General features: G+C 41.9%; 1 protein-coding gene across 2 annotated transcripts in view; it reads right to left on the bottom strand.

Annotated features, from left to right (window-relative positions):
• Positions 1 to 17704, bottom strand: part of LOC137434126 (sodium/hydrogen exchanger 3) — a 130253-nt gene that overhangs the window by 107407 nt on the left and 5142 nt on the right. The window contains exons 1-2 of one of the 2 annotated variants that reach the window (XM_068126828.2): positions 5567 to 5832; positions 562 to 864 (exon numbers count right to left, since the gene is read on the bottom strand). In XM_068126828.2, coding sequence (XP_067982929.2) covers positions 562 to 685 — 124 coding nt within the window. In that variant the 5' untranslated portion in view covers positions 686 to 864; positions 5567 to 5832. Of the gene's footprint in view, positions 1 to 561; positions 865 to 5566; positions 5833 to 17704 lie in introns of those variants that run through there. The other variant, XM_078785748.1, reaches the window with a different exon arrangement.

Below are 17704 nucleotides of genomic sequence, written 5' to 3'. Positions count from 1 at the left end.
AAAATATTGGGAAGCCTTAGATTAAAAAAAAATAATTAATGAAACATCCCAAAACTCAAACGTGTTCTGTAACTTAAAATAAATCCATGTACCAAGCTTTAGTTAAATATGTTAAAGGGTATGCAGACAAAGTCTGGAAAACCACAGGGGGGGGGGGGGGGGGATGGACAGACAGAAGCAAACCTATAGTCCGCTCCAGGTAGGGGACTAATGAGCTGCAAACTGACCTCTCCTCAATTTTAAGAATGGCACAATTTATTTTACAAGTGCATGTTCTGTCCATATATTGTGCTTTAACCATAAAAAGCAGGTTTATTGCTGCCAAATCATTCTCAAAGCAAAGATTACACTAGGTGGTTTGCCTTTGCCTTCCCAGTGATAGCCAGAGGAATTATTTGTAATTGGTTCAGGGTGTTGCCAATAACAATGAATGCTGTTGCTTTCATTTAAACAACTTCTGGGATGCTCGTGCAATGTCTGCCATTATATCACCCAAAGATGTAAACTGCTGTATGCTCATGCATATTCTTAAAGGGGCAGTCAAAGAAAAAAACCGCTCACCCATGGCTCCGGTACAATACACGCCATAAAGGGAAAGGCCTGTGGTGGCAGCATTCCACACAGTCCCAATAACAGCATATGTCAAGATAGCTCCCAGGTTGTCAAAGAAGAGCCGGCTGGGCATGAAGTAGCCGGCATCAAACACGATTGGAGGAAGGAGATAGAAGAAGAATACGGTAGGGGTGAGTGTGAACTCCGCTTGGTGGATGGCACCCCAGACCACCCCACCAAGCAATAGACCCAGAACAATCAGCAAGCAGCTTTCTGGGATCACGGCTGAGAGGCGATGCGACAGATGGAACACTGCACACAGCAGGAGGATGTAGGGTTATGTAAAAATGTTAATGGGTCACCATTATTTTACACTTTCATAATCTCCCAAAAACAATCTCCTCCGTAGAAAAGTATACGTCATGCACTCGTCCATGAATGGAAGATAAAATGAACGAAAATACGAGAGCGATTGAAATCTGTAGCTGTGTTACAGCCAATGATGAAGTTAATCTTTGGGGAGGGATCTATAGTCTTAACCCCATTGAAACTTGGTTTCTCCCAGTGCATTGAGGAAGACAAATATCCAGCATGGAGTACAATTTAGTCTTTTTTTTCTTTTTTTTTCTGTATACAGAATCGACGCTCGTGAAAGAGCTAACATTTATTTCACAAACAAATCAAACAGACAAACAAAATATATAAAAGGAGGGAGCGGAAGACAAGATGGGGAGAGAAGGGGAAGCACACAAACACAACATTTGAGAGCAGGGAGATGTGTGGGAGGGAGAGGGCTTGGGGGGAGGAGGCGTGGGAAGGGGGTTGGGGGGGGGGGGTGGGAGAAGTATAAAACACAAGGACACCAAGGACTTCCAGGACAGAAGTTGGTATTTCAAAAAAGTGGATTTGGGGTGAAATTAGCAGGGGTAGAAAAGATCAAGGTTTTGGATGGGGGAAGATAAGAGATGGTGGTGAACAGCTGTTTTAAAGACCTGGAGGGTGGAGTGGGATTGAAGAGAGTGAGGGAGTTTGTTCCAGAGGTGGGAGAAAAGAGGAATGAAGGAGTGAAGGTGAGCAGAGAGTCTTGATTTTGGCAGTTTAACCATAATAGGGTTGCAGGCAGATCTTGTGCGACCTGTAGGAATATTTGGGGGACAGAGCCCAGAGAGAGCTGGGGGGGGGTGGGGGGGCAAGGCCAGAGAGGAGTCGGTAGAAGACGGAAAGACCACCAACCTGCCTGCGGTGAGTGAGTGAAAGGCCCTTGGAGTTAGCTTCATCGTGGGAGATTCCACTGATTCTGAACGCTTTGGTTTCAACAGCGTGAAGACGAGCGAGGTGTGAGGCAGGAGCACCAGCCCAGAGGGGAGAGCAGTATTCCATTGAGATGCAGATTAAAGCCTTGTATGTGGTGAGGAGCTCAGGTGTGCCAAGGAAGGACTTCGCATGACGGAGGATGCCCAGTCGGCGACTGGCTTTGGGGGCCAGATTTGAAATGTGGTCTTCCCAGTAAAGATCATGGCAGATAGTGAGACCCAAAAGCTTGAGTGACAGAACTTCTTGGAGAGGATTATTCAGAAAGTGGATGGGAGGGTTGTCCAGTCGGTCTTTTCGGAGAGACATCGTAAGAGTGTGAGATTTGTCAGGATTGAAAGACATGTTCCACTTGTTTGCCCAGTCTGTGATTTTGTCCAGGTCTGCAGAGAGTGAGGAGGCTGCAGACTGCCGATCTGAGGGATGAGGAATGGAGCGACAGAGAATAAAGTCGTCAGCAAAGAGATAGAGAGCATTTTCAAGAGAGTCAGAGAGATCATTGATGAAGACCAGAAAAAGCACAGGGCCCAGAACACTGCCTTGGGGAACTCAAGCCTGAACAGGAAGAGGAGATGAGAGAAACCCATTCAGGTCCACACGTTGACTACGACTTGAGAGGAAGTCCGCCAGCCATGCGTGGAGATTTCCATGGATACCAAAGGAGAGTTTGGTGAGCAGATCGCGGTGCCAGACCGTATCGAAGGCACATGATATGTCAAGGGAGACAGCTCTAATTTCCTGTTTGGCATTGAGGACCTCCATCCATTGTTGAGAAAGCAGAAGCAGCATGTCCAGAGTAGAGTGACCAGGTCTATAACCAAATTGATGATCAGAGATCAAGCCATTGGAGAAGAGGAAAGATTTCATATCCGAGGCAATGATGGATTCCATGACTTTGCTGATAATTGGGAGAAGGCTGATTGGTCTGTAGTTGCTAGGATCTGTTTTTGCACCTTTTTGTGCAAAGCGGTGATGTTGGCTGATTTCCAAGCAGATGGCAGATGATCTTGAGCAAAAGAGAGGGTGAAGAGAACAGAGAGAGGGAGTGAAAGAGTGGAAGAACAGGATTTTAGGACCCGTGGGCTGATGCCGTCAGGTCCAGTTGCAGAATTAGAGTCGAGGGTTGACAGAAACTTTTCCACCTTGTCAGGAGGAAAGGACAGAGTCCAGGAGCAGCTGGGTACGACTGGGCATGGTGGGTACAGAGAGGGATGGGTTTGGGACACAAGATTTAGAGGCAAACACAGAGTTGAGGCATTCAGCTTTTTCACGTGCGGAGTCAGCCATGTAGCCGTTTGAGGTGAGGGAGGGGATGGAGGGGGAACAAACACCAGAAACAGATTTGACCAGACGCCACCAGGATTTGGAAGAGGGAGACAGATAAGAGAGTTTGGTCTTGAGAACGGAGAGATATTGTTTCCTGGCTCTCCTGAGGGTGGACACACACTTGTTTTGGGCTTTGTGAAAGGAAATGAGATTTCCTTCCGTTGGATTTGCTTTCCAGGAGAGGAAAGCAAGTTGTTTCTGGGCAACAGCCTCACCACAAGATTCCGTGTACCATGGACGGGAGGAAGGGTATGACAACTGAAGACGAGATGGGATAAATCTGTACATGAGAGAGAGCAATTTACTTTGGAAGAATTCCCAGGATGAGTTGATGTCATTGAGTTGATGTCATAGTATTCCATATATCGGGATGGGAATGGGATGGGGAAAACATAGACACCCCATCAATTGTGTGCAAAATCATATGCTGCAAAGCTACTATGGAGTGAAGTTATAAGCCTCAAAGCCATAAATTTTATTATAGTACGTTTTCATAACTAACAAGAAAACGACCCAAAATACAACGAGAGATACAATCGAGAGATCGCAAAATCGCCGAATTGTTAATCAACGTCATCCAGCCTAGCACAATGGCTGCAGCAATTACAATGATTCCAACAGAAGGAAGTGAATCTCTCTTGGGTATTGCACCCTTACCATATATTTTTTTAATCGAATTAAAATAAATAAATAACCATAATACACCATAACCTGTTGAAAGCCATTTGCACATGCTGCAGTAAGAAACTCCTTTAAAACTTGCTATCTGTTGTAAAGTCTCTGTTGTGGATTACAAGGCCACGTGGATTGTAAGGTACAACATAAGGCATAACTTACGAAGGAAAAGGGCCCAGAATGGTCTGCTGATGCTTTCATCGAGTTGTTCACAGATGGGTCAATCCAGTTACTGAATGAACAATCTGTGCACCACAATCCTTTTTATTACACATTTTAAACTTAATCTGAACTTTGTTTGTTTGTCCCATTTCAAATCTTTGAGCCGTTCGTTTTCTAGGTTCCATATGTCCTAGAGAGCTGAAATTTGGTTCACTGTCCTTTTCTGGTACATTGGCATCTATCAAAAAAAAAAAAAAAAAAAAAAGGTTTAAAATTAAAATAAAAAAAAGTGTGTAGCCAGCCCTAAAACACGTTTTTTCGACAATTACAATTTTTTTGTTGCAATGTAATTTGAAAACAATGTAATATTGTTTTCGACAAAACACGTTTTTTCGACAAACACGTTTGCAATCACGACATATTTTGACATTTTATTTTTCTATCTCAATACCACAACAAAAACACACACACACATATACTGTATATATATATATATATATATATATATATATATATATATATATATATATATATATAATTATGCCAACACTCAGTACAATTTACAAATACCTCCAAGATATTTTGAATGCAGCCTATAATGGCACAACAGGGGCTCAAACTCAACACCTTCAGGTCTTAAGCCAGCCACCTTTACGGTTACACCAACACCAGGGTAACCTTTAGCATAGACATCTTCATAGAATTGTTACTCTATTGCCATGTATAGAAAGAACCACCTTTAGAGGCCATTTTTCCCTGCAGAGCAGGGGTTGGCCTTTTTCGGGCACCATGGTCCCCTTTTTTGAAGCAATGTTTTATGGCCGGATGCCCTTCCTGCCGCCAACCTTGTTTGTCGCCTCCTGCGACACACAGGGAATTACCAGTGAGCTGGTACTCAATTTGCCGACCTCGGAAGGATGACAGGCTGAGTCAACCCCCCTGGCGTTAATTCAGCGATCGACCGGGATTCGAACCCAGGATCCTAGGATCCCCAAAATGCAAATGCAAACCTGGACCCACTTTGACCCCTGGTAGACCCCCTTAATCCCTGAATCCTTTAATGCTGTGAACAAACTTTAGTCACCACACAACAAATATCCTTTGTGCCAAATTTGGCCGCAATCCCATCAGTGGTTTCAGAGAAGAAGTTTCAAGTGTTTACGGACTGGCGGATGGACAGACGATGCACCATCGCATAAGCTCCCCTGAACTAAGTTCCAGTTGAGCTAAAAACAATCTCTTTAAAGTCCTGGGTGACCATGTGACATCAGCAGTACCCAAACGAATTTTACATTTTGTAAAACCGCAAATTTAAATTTATTTTAAATGCGTTTTTTTTGTAAAATTCCATCAAACATCACAAACCACATTTGTTCAGGATTAAAATCACATACAGCCGAGTAAACAGCTTAAACAGTGGTTACGTTTCTTTAAAAAAAATTCAAATGATTACAACACATCCAGAATAATCTGCTCTTCAACGAAAAATATTTTTAGCCTTCATGCTTTAATCTTGAGTTACCTGGAGGTTGCCACTCACCTGGGTTCGAAACTCAACCAAGATATAAACTGTCATCACGGTGATCCATCATGTGCATGTTAAACTGGTCGTCCCTTCTGCTGGCCTTAAACATCCCATTGCGTCCTTCGTGAAGAGTATTCGAGTTATCACCAGCACCCTGAACCAATTAAAATCCTGCATCCTCAATCAAACTTCAGGCCTGTCCAGCGGGTTTGTGAAAGATTTGGCCCAAAAAGCATTCCCCAGCTGACCCCACAAGAATGTGCAAATAATTGGGCCTTTTGTAGCAGTAGTAACGGGCTGACGTCATAGAGCTAGTGGTAAACAGAGCATGCAATGGAAATTAAACGGTGGGCTAACAAAGTAATGTTGAAATAATGGGAAAATCTCAGGTGATCAACATCCAACCTGCCACACAGATTTATGGACGTTTTACGCAGTGAGCCCAACATCAGTTTTGTCCCTCAACAAACATTTTTAATAGTATCCACAACACGATTGTTGTGCAAGTCAACTGTTGAAAAAGATGCTCATGACCTGTATCGGAATGTCCCCTTTGAGAAATGGTCAAATTCAGCCGGTGGACACCTTGCTGCGGAGCATGGACGACGTACTTATGAGACAATTGCTATGCCGGCTTCATATTGCACCTGCAGCCACTCATTGTGGAAGCAAAGGAAGCAAAAGAAAGATTTGTTGCAAACTTGGGTAATCACCAAGCTACCTTGCTAGATCCCACAGGGTGGTTCAACTTGTGTAACTGACAACCATTATGGCTGAAAAGTTTCCGCAAAAGCCTCATCTTCATTTCAGATGGAAAATCATTTTGAATTCCAAAAACCTTTAACAAAATACTACGGCAGGTTTGTCCTTCAATGGCATTTAGTGCGTGTTGTTGGAACAAACAGACAATATTTCGAACAAAACTCCTGTGCCCGTAGCATGGCTGCTTAGAAATCCGAGTCAGGTCATTCTTGGTTACATTTCCTGTTAGTCTTACTCACATATACTGTAGCCATCACCCAATTGCATAGATTGGCTTCAAACAAATTCAAGTTGACAGCAAAGTCAAAACTCCATCAACATGTTCGTTTACAATACTTTACCTTAGATAATACACTCAAGACAAAATGCACTCAAGTGGAGAAGACTTACACAACAAGGAAGATACCCTCATCATGCGCAGGTTAACAGAGAAAAGCCCACCACTAAATGCAGCAACCACTTGCTTGTTACCAAGCAGGTAATCTGACCAAAGGACATTATCGGACTCGGTGGTGTGATAGAGTATACATTCCGAGTGTGGAAAGTGACAGTTCAAAACCAACCCTTGCCAAGTCATACCAAGGTCCGAAAATGGTACTTGCTGCTAACTTGGTTGACACTCCTCATTGAAGGATAGAGCACGGACAAGCAACCTGATCTCAGCATTGAAGAATAGAGCACAGACAAGCAACCTGATCTTAGAATTGAAGTATAGAGTACGGACAAGCAACCTGATCTTAGCATTGAAGCATAGAGTATGGACAAGCAACCTGATCTCAGCATTGAAGAATAGAGCACAGACAAGCAACCTGATCTTATAATTGAAGGATAGAGTACGGACAAGCAACCTGATCTTAGCATTGAAGCATAGAGTACGGACAAGCAACCTGATCTTAGCATGGAAGAATAGAGTATGGACAAGCAACCTGATCTCAGCATTGAAGCATAGAGTACAGACAAGCAACCTGATCTTAGCATTGAAGCATAGAGTAGAGACAAGCAACCTGATCTTAGCATTGAAGCATAGAGTACGGACAAGCAACCTGATCTTAGCATTGAAGAATAGAGTATGGACAAGCAACCTGACCTCAGCATTGAAGCATAGAGTACGGACAAGCAACCTGATCTCAGCATTGAAGCATAGAGTACGGACAAGCAACCTGATCTTAGCATTGAAGGATAGAGCACAGACAAGCAACCTGATCTTACCAATGAAGGATAGAGTACGGACAATCAACCTGATCTTAGCATTGAAGGATACAGCACAGACAAGAAACCTGATCTTAGCATTGAAGGATAGAGTACGGACAATCAACCTGATCTCAGCATTGAAGGATAGAGCACAGACAAGAAACCTGATCACAGCACTGAAGGATAGAGCACAGACAAGAAACCTGATCTTAGCATTGAAGGATAGAGTACGGACAATCAACCTGATTTTAGCATTGAAGGATAGAGTACGGACAATCAACCTGATCTCAGCATTGAAGGATAGAGCACAGACAAGAAACCTGATCTCAGCATTGAAGGATAGAGCACAGACAAGAAACCTGATCTCAGCATTGAAGCATATAGCATGGACAAGCAACCAGATCTCAGCACTGAAGGATAGAGCACAGACAAGAAACCTGATCTTAGCATTGAAGGATAGAGTACGGACAATCAACCTGATCTCAGCATTGAAGGATAGAGCAGACAAGCAACCTGATCTTAGAATTGAAGGATAGAGTACAGACAAGCAACCCCATCGCAGCATTGAAGGATAGAGCAGACAAGCAACCTGATCTTAGCATTGAAGAATAGAGCACAGACAAGCAACCTGATCTTAGAATTGAAGGATAGAGTACAGACAAGCAACCTGATCTTAGCATTGAAGCATAGAGTACAGACAAGCAATCTGATCTTAGCATTGAAGCATAGAGTACGGACAAGCAACCTGATCTTAGCATTGAAGAATAGAGTACGGACAAGCAACCTGATCTCAGCATTGAAGCATAGAGTACGGACAAGCAACCTGATCTTAGCATTGAAGCATAGAGTACGGACAAGCAACCTGATCTTAGCATTGAAGGATAGAGTACGGACAAGCAACCTGATCTCAACATTGAAGGATAGAGCACAGACAAGCAACCTGATCTTAGCAATGAAGGATAGAGTACGGACAATCAACCTGATCTCAGCATTGAAGGATAGAGAACAGACAAGAAACCTGATCACAGCACTGAAGGATAGAGCACAGACAAGAAACCTGATCTTAGCATTGAAGGATAGAGTACGGACAATCAACCTGATCTTAGCATTGAAGGATAGAGTACGGACAATCAACCTGATCTCAGCATTGAAGGATAGAGCACAGACAAGCAACCTGATCTTAGAATTGAAGGATAGAGTACAGACAAGCAACCCCATCGCAGCATTGAAGGATAGAGCAGACAAGCAACCTGATCTTAGCATTGAAGAATAGAGCACAGACAAGCAACCTGATCTTAGAATTGAAGGATAGAGTACAGACAAGCAACCCCATCGCAGCATTGAAGTATAGAGCACAGACAAGCAACCTGATCCCAGCAATGAAGGATAGAGCACAGACAAGCAACCATTGCACAACCTCCATGGGCCTAATTGCCTCTTGCATTGCAGCTCCTTGTAAGGAACTAGCATTATTACATTTTGAAATTGATGTACGAAATATATCATGGGGAATGAGAGACTTATCAAGTCTCAAAACAAAGTTGGAATATTCATCTGTGAGCTGGTTTATACCACCAAGTACAAAAACATATATACAAAAAAATTTGAGAAATTATTTCTTCATTCAGTGTGATCTCAAGTGTGTGCATGAATGAGACTATTTGCAATCCTATCAGCATAATATTTGTGAACTCGCTGAAAATAACAAATTTCAGGTTACACAAAAGTAAATGGAGCAATGCGACTGTCACCAATATGCCTCCACGTAGTCCCTGCCTATGACAATGGGTAGATGCCCTCATTCATTGTCCTAAAAATAAAGTATGATTTCATTCCCTTCAGCTGTTTTCAAGTATCACTTTTTACCTGACAGGACAGGTTTCACATCGATTGGTGAAGCAGTTTCGGAGAAGGGATTTTTTTAAAATACCGGATTTCAAGCTAATATGGCTGCCAAACCACATGGTATGACATTTAAAAAATGTACACTCTGCATATGTATGGGTAGGGGATCACATTGGTGAAGTTTCGTGTTGATCGGATAAGGTTTGTTTTTCTATCCAAGATGGCTGCTAAACCACGTTGCCCATGACATCATCATTTTCAAACTAGATGCAACAATGGTGTTAAATGACATTTGTAAAATTTCACATCGATAGGGTAAGCGGTTTCAGAGATAAAATTATTTAATATCTTCCTTCAATCCAATATGGCTGCCACACCATGTGACCAATGCCGTTTTCATGATCAACTTTTAATCGCCATGGCTGTCAATGACACGTAAAGTTTTGAGTGAATCGATTTGGTGGTTTAGGAGAAAATGCTTCTTTAAGGTTTTCGGTTAAATCCAATATGGCTGCCAAACCATGTGACCTATGATGTCATAAATTAAATATTTCAATACAAATGGGTCATAGATCACGTGCATGCAATTTCAGATTTTTAGGATAATGCATTCGATTAAAACAGTGATGGCTGGTATACCACTTCACCAATGGTCATAATTATCATTATTTTGTTCCCCATTGGGAGTACTTGACAATGTGCCAAGTTTCAAATTTTTCCATTCAGCGGTTTCCAAGAAATCGTTTTTTAATTATTTGCATTTAATCCAAGATGGCTGCCATACCACGTGACCTATTATGTCAAAATTATCACCACATTATGCATGGGTGTCGTTCATACCCTGAAAGTTTTGTCTCAATCAGACATGTGGTTGCTGAGAAAAATGAGGTTTCGCCCATACGGACAGACGTATGGACAGACAACCCGAAAACATAATGCCTCCGGCCACCTTTGGGGGCGGAGGCATAAAAAGATAAACATTGGTGGTATGTTGATACTTTAACCAAAATTATTGCTTCTCAATTTTCTGAGTTCTTTAATCTATCATTCTACCTCAAAATCAAACATCACTCCCATCCACAAGATGCAAAAACAGACCGTACCAACCACAGTCTGGTGAGCCTTGCTTCCGATTACAAGCAAAGTCATGAAATCCATCATTGCTGCTGGTGTAGTCCTGGTTTCATACAACGTGATCTGACCACCAGTTTGGATTCCATGCCAGTCAACTCTGGACATGCTGCTGGTAGTCTTCCAGCAATGGTCTATAATCATGTAATTGGTTCACGAGTTATCAAGTGACCACTATATTCGTCATGTGTGTGCATCTGTCTGTGTGTGTGTGTCTGTCTGCAGCATAACTACTCGATGATTTCAACTGATCTTGATGAAACTTGCATGGGAGGTTGATATGATCTAGTTGTGTCCTGCCTATTGGGCGTATTGCGCCCATTGTGGGCAGAGCCACAACCGAAAAAGATGTCTTTTTAGGGGATAATCGAGTTCAAGCTACATCTTCTCCGAGGGGTTTGGTGGAATCTGACAGGGGTTTCGGTATTTGGTTAGGCCAATGATACGTGTCTAGCCCCACAGAGCTCGATTTTTCATTTTCGCCCCAAGGTCAAGGTCACAAGGTCACGAAATTTAGAAAAGTCGATTTTTGATGGTTTAGTTGCATTGTTCGCTTCCTGATAGGGTGAAATGTCGTACATGATCTTATCTTATCACATACATCATGAAATACAAGTTTTCCAACAAATTTCAGAATCTTCGACCTTTGACCCTTGAAGGTCACAAAGGTCAAATTTTCAAAGTTGTCGGAATCGAACCGAATTTTCGGTATTGTGTAGCTAACTAACCTCATCACTGATTATACATCATTTTCTATTTCAAGGGCAGTAACCTTCGTTTTGACATCTCCGGGCCTGGCCTGTCCCGGTTATAGTCCGTCCTTTGTCATTGAATACCGCTCGCTCGTGAACCATCGTCGTCTCCTGACTTGTCTATATTTATGATCATGTGATATATATTTTCATTATTCTTAACCATCCCCAGCAACTTGCATTTATTTAAGAGAAACTACATCTGCCAATCCATTACCCAATCAGAGTATGTAGACTTTCCTGAATCTGCTCACCACTCTCTCTGCTATCTACCACACCTCCAAGCTTTGTGTCACCTGCAAATTTAGAAAGCAGACGCAACCCACTGTCTAATTATGAATAAGAATAATAATGGTCCCAGAACTGATCCCTGAAGAACCCAACTACTTAAATCCTCCCATTGCATTGGAACTCCCTCTCTCAAAGTCTGAGTACGGTACTGCCAAAGCAGCCCCAGTCTTGTTCCTAATCTACAGAAATGACATCCGTTCTGAAAAATCCTCTTCATTGTTACAGATGACTCTTCATCAGTATCTATCTATCTATCACTGAACTGATGTTGACAAGTGGCACATGTCATTCAATACTGAAGAAAAAAAAAATGACACCTTGTGTAGTTCAACAAGGATAAAGGAAAGACAATCCGAGACTGCATGTTAAATGAAGATAAAGTACCAATGATAAAGAAAGCAAATGTTAGAAATCTTCTTGCGACGTCTACTTTGTAACAGGAATAATGTTTATTTGCATTTGATCGTTTTACTTTCTGAAACATTTTGGCCTTCAACAATTCTGCAAATGTAATAATTTGCTGGATGATGGTTGCCTCGTCTCAGGGATGTCAGGGAGGGGAGATCTAATGTTATTTCATAAAACTTGGCAGGCAAAAGCCCATAAAGGTCCAATGTTGGCATATATGCCCAAAGGAGAAACATTACAAGTTTGAAGTTAAATCTCTGCCGCTGGTATGGGTAATCCGCGCAAGATTAGTTGCAATTTGAGGGACATCCTGCTATTCCCTCAGTAATAAAACTCTTCTAGCAAGACAAAGTCAAAGATGAGTCAGATGGTTAAGAGTCAAAAGTCTTTCGCACGTCAGAAATGAGACCATGTTTATGAAGTTCACCTGCAAAGAACAAGGTGGTACAAACATTTAACAAATCTGAATTAGAAAGTTCAACTTTTGTTTCCCTGTAGAGAGTGTAGAGAGAATGGGAGAATTTGAGGAGAAGGTACTTTAGGCACACGTATGGCTCAAGGGATCAAAATGATGGTATTTTCAATTTCGTGCACACATTAATCATTCGGGAGTGGTTAAACCCACTCACATAATCTGAGTGTTTACCAGCATTTTGCTTAAGTATTTTTATGTTAGGAGAGTCATGTACCCAAAAGGTGGAATTTTCGCCCCTTCCCAAAAAATGGACCACGCCTACATCTCCTTCAAGTCTTTTGCATATACGAGGAGCCACCTGAGATAATTTGTTCAGAACCACCCAAAATTTACCATTTTTCTCCCCAACTTTAACACAAGCATATTTATGTGAACATTGTTGTTCAGATTCGGTGTTCATTAGCGAAATGGATGCATAACCTTACAATGACCGGCATCAGCTGATTATTAGCACATTGCAGTATGAATGTGCCAACAATGAGCTTATGCCAGAGGTGTGCACCCACACCTCTAAGCTTTCTAGCCTGGGTTTTAATCATGACCCAGCTATAAACTGCCATCCAGATGTTCCGCAGGTAGGGTGAGGCATCAATATGTGCCGTCCATCGGTAGGACACAAAACCAACTCCAATCTTCTGGCAGTAGTTGATGGTCGTTAAAGATCCCACGAGGAGGCGAGTTATGTGGCACACTGATCACATTACAAATTCCAATCCATAATCAGCTGCACTCAACATCAGGCCTCACCATCTGGTTCACAAAAGTCGAGCAAAAACATTTCCCCGGCCAACAAATAAGGTGGGAATAATTGGGACCATTAAATTAGTAGTCGTAGTAAATATACAAGTACAAGGGAACAAAACTTTTCTGCAGGATATGAAATATCAAAATCAGACAAACTCATTCATAGAAAATCCATCAGCGGTACTATGTTGTGAATCATACAATTTATAAACCTGAAAGAGCTAAAATCAGATTACAAATCCCAAATTCTTGCTCGAGAATCACATTCTTTAGGCCTTCCTCTTCTTAAATAGACTAATACGAGGGCATTAGATGAGTAGAGCAAAAACTCAATGTTTGGATTGTCAGTTTGAGCCAAGGGAAGAGAATCGGGCTGGAAGTAGAAAGATCATAATTTCAAGTAACTGGTCAGGGGTGACAGAAGATTGAAATATGGAAATGGAATTAACATTGCTTCTTGTTGGAATAATTGGAGGAAGTGCAGTGAAGTTTTGTGTTGTGTTATAGAAAAGTACTGCTGAAACTGAAAGGAAGAATTTACAAGAAAGTTGTGAGACTGACTTTGTTAAGCAGTGCGGAAGCATGGGCAGCAATCAAAGAAAGAGGAACAGTCACTGGATGTAAACGAGATGCGGATGTGGAGAATTTTTTTTTTTGAAGGCTCCAGTCACTGACTATATAGTGCTCATCGAGGCCAGGCCTTAAAATAAAATAACTGCATAAAGATTTTTTTTTTAAAGAAAAAAAAAAAGAATGTAAAGGTGAGGAGTGAAAATGAGTAAGAAAAGTGAATGATGAAAAGTGAATAATGTTTGTTTGTCGTTTGAGTGAGACAAAGTAAGACCAGCAATCCTGACACGGAGATTGCAAGATGACCACTTTAACGCTCCCAAGTCCAAACAGTAGTACGACCCTGAGTGGTTGCTGTCGACAACCTACTACCTAAAAATGACAAGGATATGTGGAGTGACAAGAAAGGACAAAATTAGGAAACGGTATAATCAGAGGGTCAGTGAAGATTGTGGAAGCATCAGAGAAAGTAGCTGAGAAGATTAAATTGATTTAGTGATCTGATGAGAGAAAGGTAGGGGTAGAGAGAAAGGGAGGAGTGAGAGACAAAGGGCAGGGAGGAGAGAGACAAAAGGTGGGGTAGGGGAGAGACAAAGGGTGGGGGTTGGAGAAGGAGGGAGGGGGTTGGAGAGGTGGCGCAGAGAGGCCATAGAGAAGGGGGAGGGGAGACGATGGGAAGAGGGGAGATGGGGGCGAGTGGGGAGAGAAGGAAGAGAGATGGGTATGGGATGCCAAGAAGAAGAAGAGGAAGGCCTAAGACCAGATGGAAGGATGCGGTGGCAAGAAATTTTGAAGTTGTGGGATCGGAAGAAGAATGAACTGACAGGAGATGGAGAAGGGTAAGGGTAATCAACCAGCATTGTGGTGACAACCAAGTAGCCAAAAAATAAATAAATAAAAAGAAGAAGAAGACTAACATGAGTGCATTGATCCCCACTCAGTTCAAGTCCTAATCCCTTTGTGCCTCCATCTCTATAATAAGTACCCATTGGCACTTGGTCTCGCAATTTAATACTACACCAGCAGAACATTCAATGGAATTAAAAGGTTAAAACATCCAAAAATTAAAAATATATATCAAAATAAGGTACGAGCTTGAAGAATAGGGACCTGGGAGGATAATTTTAAATTTGCTTTGCATTGGCTATCATTTTAGAAGATATGATTCAAAATACATTATAATACAGCAATGCAGGACAGTTTAAAAAGCACAACATATGACATGCAGAAGGCGTAATTAAACAAGTCCGAAAGTCTAACAGCGGCGTAGCCGGGCTTGTTTGATACTTTTGTTGAGGAGGATTGTATGACCTGGATGGAGATACCAGTTATCAAATGATGCAAGTATTTAATTATTGTGAAGTACTCCAAGTCTCTAAGCTGTCTGTCACCATGGAAGTGAAGAGTTTGCATTGAGACACTGGTTTATTCTATATGTTGGTCAGTTAGTCAACAATATCAAGCGACTTCAGCACCACCCCGACACACACCACTGTGTGTTACGGAATGAGGTGTTTTACGGCGGCCGGAGTGCAAATCCTGCCACCAACCTCCTTGAGCGAGGACCCAGTAAGTTGGTACTCATTTTGCCGACCTCGGAAGGATGACGGGATGCGTCAACCCCACCTGGTGTTAATTCAACAGCTGACCAGGATTCGAACGCAGGATCCTTGGATCCCAAACCCTCCACCCTAAGCGTTAAGCCAACACCAGGCCTAGGGTGGTTGGAGGCAGTCATAAGAAATGCTTCAATGTTTGAACAGCCATTAATCCAGGTTTTAATTATATATGATCTGGGGGGGGGGGGGGGGGAGGGGCATTCATTCCTTCTCCCCCACCCCTCCACCCATCATACATCATCACCTTGTTGTCATAATTTCAGTTGCCCCCAATCAAGTGTGATAATTTGCCCCAACCAGGTATACGACGTAATATATGAACGTTCCCTAAACGGTGTTGAAAGAAACAACTGGCAAATCCAAATGGCATTATATTCTACCTTTCAAAACCGTAATTGTCGGCTATAAAACTCCCCAAATATGTAGGATAAATATGTGAGACATACAGTACATACATACGGAGAGACAAAGCAGTGCTAATGTTGGTTTATTTACACAGCAAGTTGAACGGAAACATTTATTATTCTACGACAGAAGAAACCCTTTAAAAGGACACAGAACGAGCATACAAAATTATATATACAGTAGTGATATTTTGCATAGCAATATAAAAATACATAAAACTACACAGAAAGAACCCACAAACAACAACAACAACAACCACCACCATAACAATCGAGTGTTATAAAAGATCCTTGTTTTCACGTGTTTTACTTCATGTGTTTCACGTGTTTGTTTGTGTTTCACACGGATTGAAAAACGTCAAGGTAGAGCATGCAGATTGTGAAACATGACAGGTTCAATGATATGCCCGGCCTGAACGGCATATAAATCAAAATGGCGGGGTGTGGAGTCAGCCGTCATAACGCCGTAATGACATCACATCAGCCCTGTCTTGTGACCAAATCATCAGCTCTGATTGGTGTATGTTTGAGGGGACATACATAAATGCATACATACATACATACTGACAGACAAACACTGTTCCAGATGGCTCAGCCCTATGCGCTACGCCGTAAAAAGAAAATATTGGGGGGGGGGGGGGGGGGGAATGCAGAGGTGCGACGGAATTGGACGAAATTTGGTGCACATGTTGGGTGTGTGAAGGATGAATTGTCGAGCTTTTGGTGAAGATCCAGATACTATAACTTTTTTTCTTTCTCCATTTTAACTGAATTTTTATTGAGAAAAGGGCCAAAACCGTATATAGCATGATCTCAAAAAGCTGTGGCTGGATTATGATAAAACTTGGTAGGTGAGTTGGGTAGGTGACAAGAACAAGCCGATTCGATCTTGGTTCAGGTCCAGTGCAGATCTGACCTGTTGTTTGAGAATTGTTCAAGCCTCATATGTTTGAGAATTGTTCATCAAGCTTCATATGTTTGAGAATTGTTCATCAAGCTTCATATGTTTGAGAATTGTTCAAACTTCATATGTTTGAGAATGGTTCAAGCTTCATGTTTGAGAATTGTTCAAACTTCATATGTTTGAGAATGGTTCAAGCTTCATATGTTTGAGAATGGTTCAAGCTTCATATGTTTGAGAATGGTTCAAGCTTCATATGTTTGAGAATTGTTCAAACCTCATATGTTTGAGAATGGTTCAAGCTTCATATGTTTGAGAATTGTTCATCAAGCTTCATATGTTTGAGAATTGTTCATCAAGCTTCATATGTTTGAGATTTGTTCATCAAGCTTCATATGTTTGAGAATTATTCAAGCTTCATATGTTTGAGAATTGTTCAAACTTCATATGTTTGAGAATGGTTCAAGCTTCATATGTTTGAGATTTGTTGAAGCTTCATATGTTTGTTCTTAAAATTCATTTATAGTTTTGCACCGATTGAAAATTCATTTATAGTTTTGCACCGATAGAAAATTCATTTTGGCATGTTGTGCCATCTCCATCGATGTTAAGGAATTTTAACTTTATTAAGAGACCAAGGCCTGGTTTATGTGCCTTCACAAGATGATCTTCGAAATATTCACCTCCAGGTTTCCACAACTCATGCCTCTGTGTCGTCCTATGAAGGGGAAGGGCATTCAAAAGTTTTCAGCTGGAGCTACTACCCCAGTCGAAGAAACGCCAGTTATTGGTTTTATTTTTTATCATTGGCTCTGTTAAAATACTGTGAACCCGTTTTATTCCCACCTTGAGGGACCAACTGGAGAAAGTTTTCGTTGGGGCCCATAAGGGGGGTGGGGGCGGCGGGGAGGGGGACACTAGTCGTTTCACAAATGGAGTTGCCAGGCCTGGGGTTTGATTAAAGTCTATTACGCGTCTATTCTGCGCAAAATGCACCATGGTGGGATTTTTCATCTCCACTAAGCAGCCTCAGGCTTAAAGTTGTTCCAATGGTAGCACA

The sequence above is a fragment of the Myxine glutinosa genome, chromosome 10 (genome assembly GCF_964187855.1).
Source record: "Myxine glutinosa chromosome 10, kmMyxGlut1.1, whole genome shotgun sequence".
Taxonomy (NCBI): Eukaryota; Metazoa; Chordata; class Myxini; order Myxiniformes; family Myxinidae; genus Myxine; species Myxine glutinosa.
The sequence above is the reverse complement of the archived record's forward strand: the minus strand, read 5'-3'. Positions and strand labels throughout refer to the sequence as shown.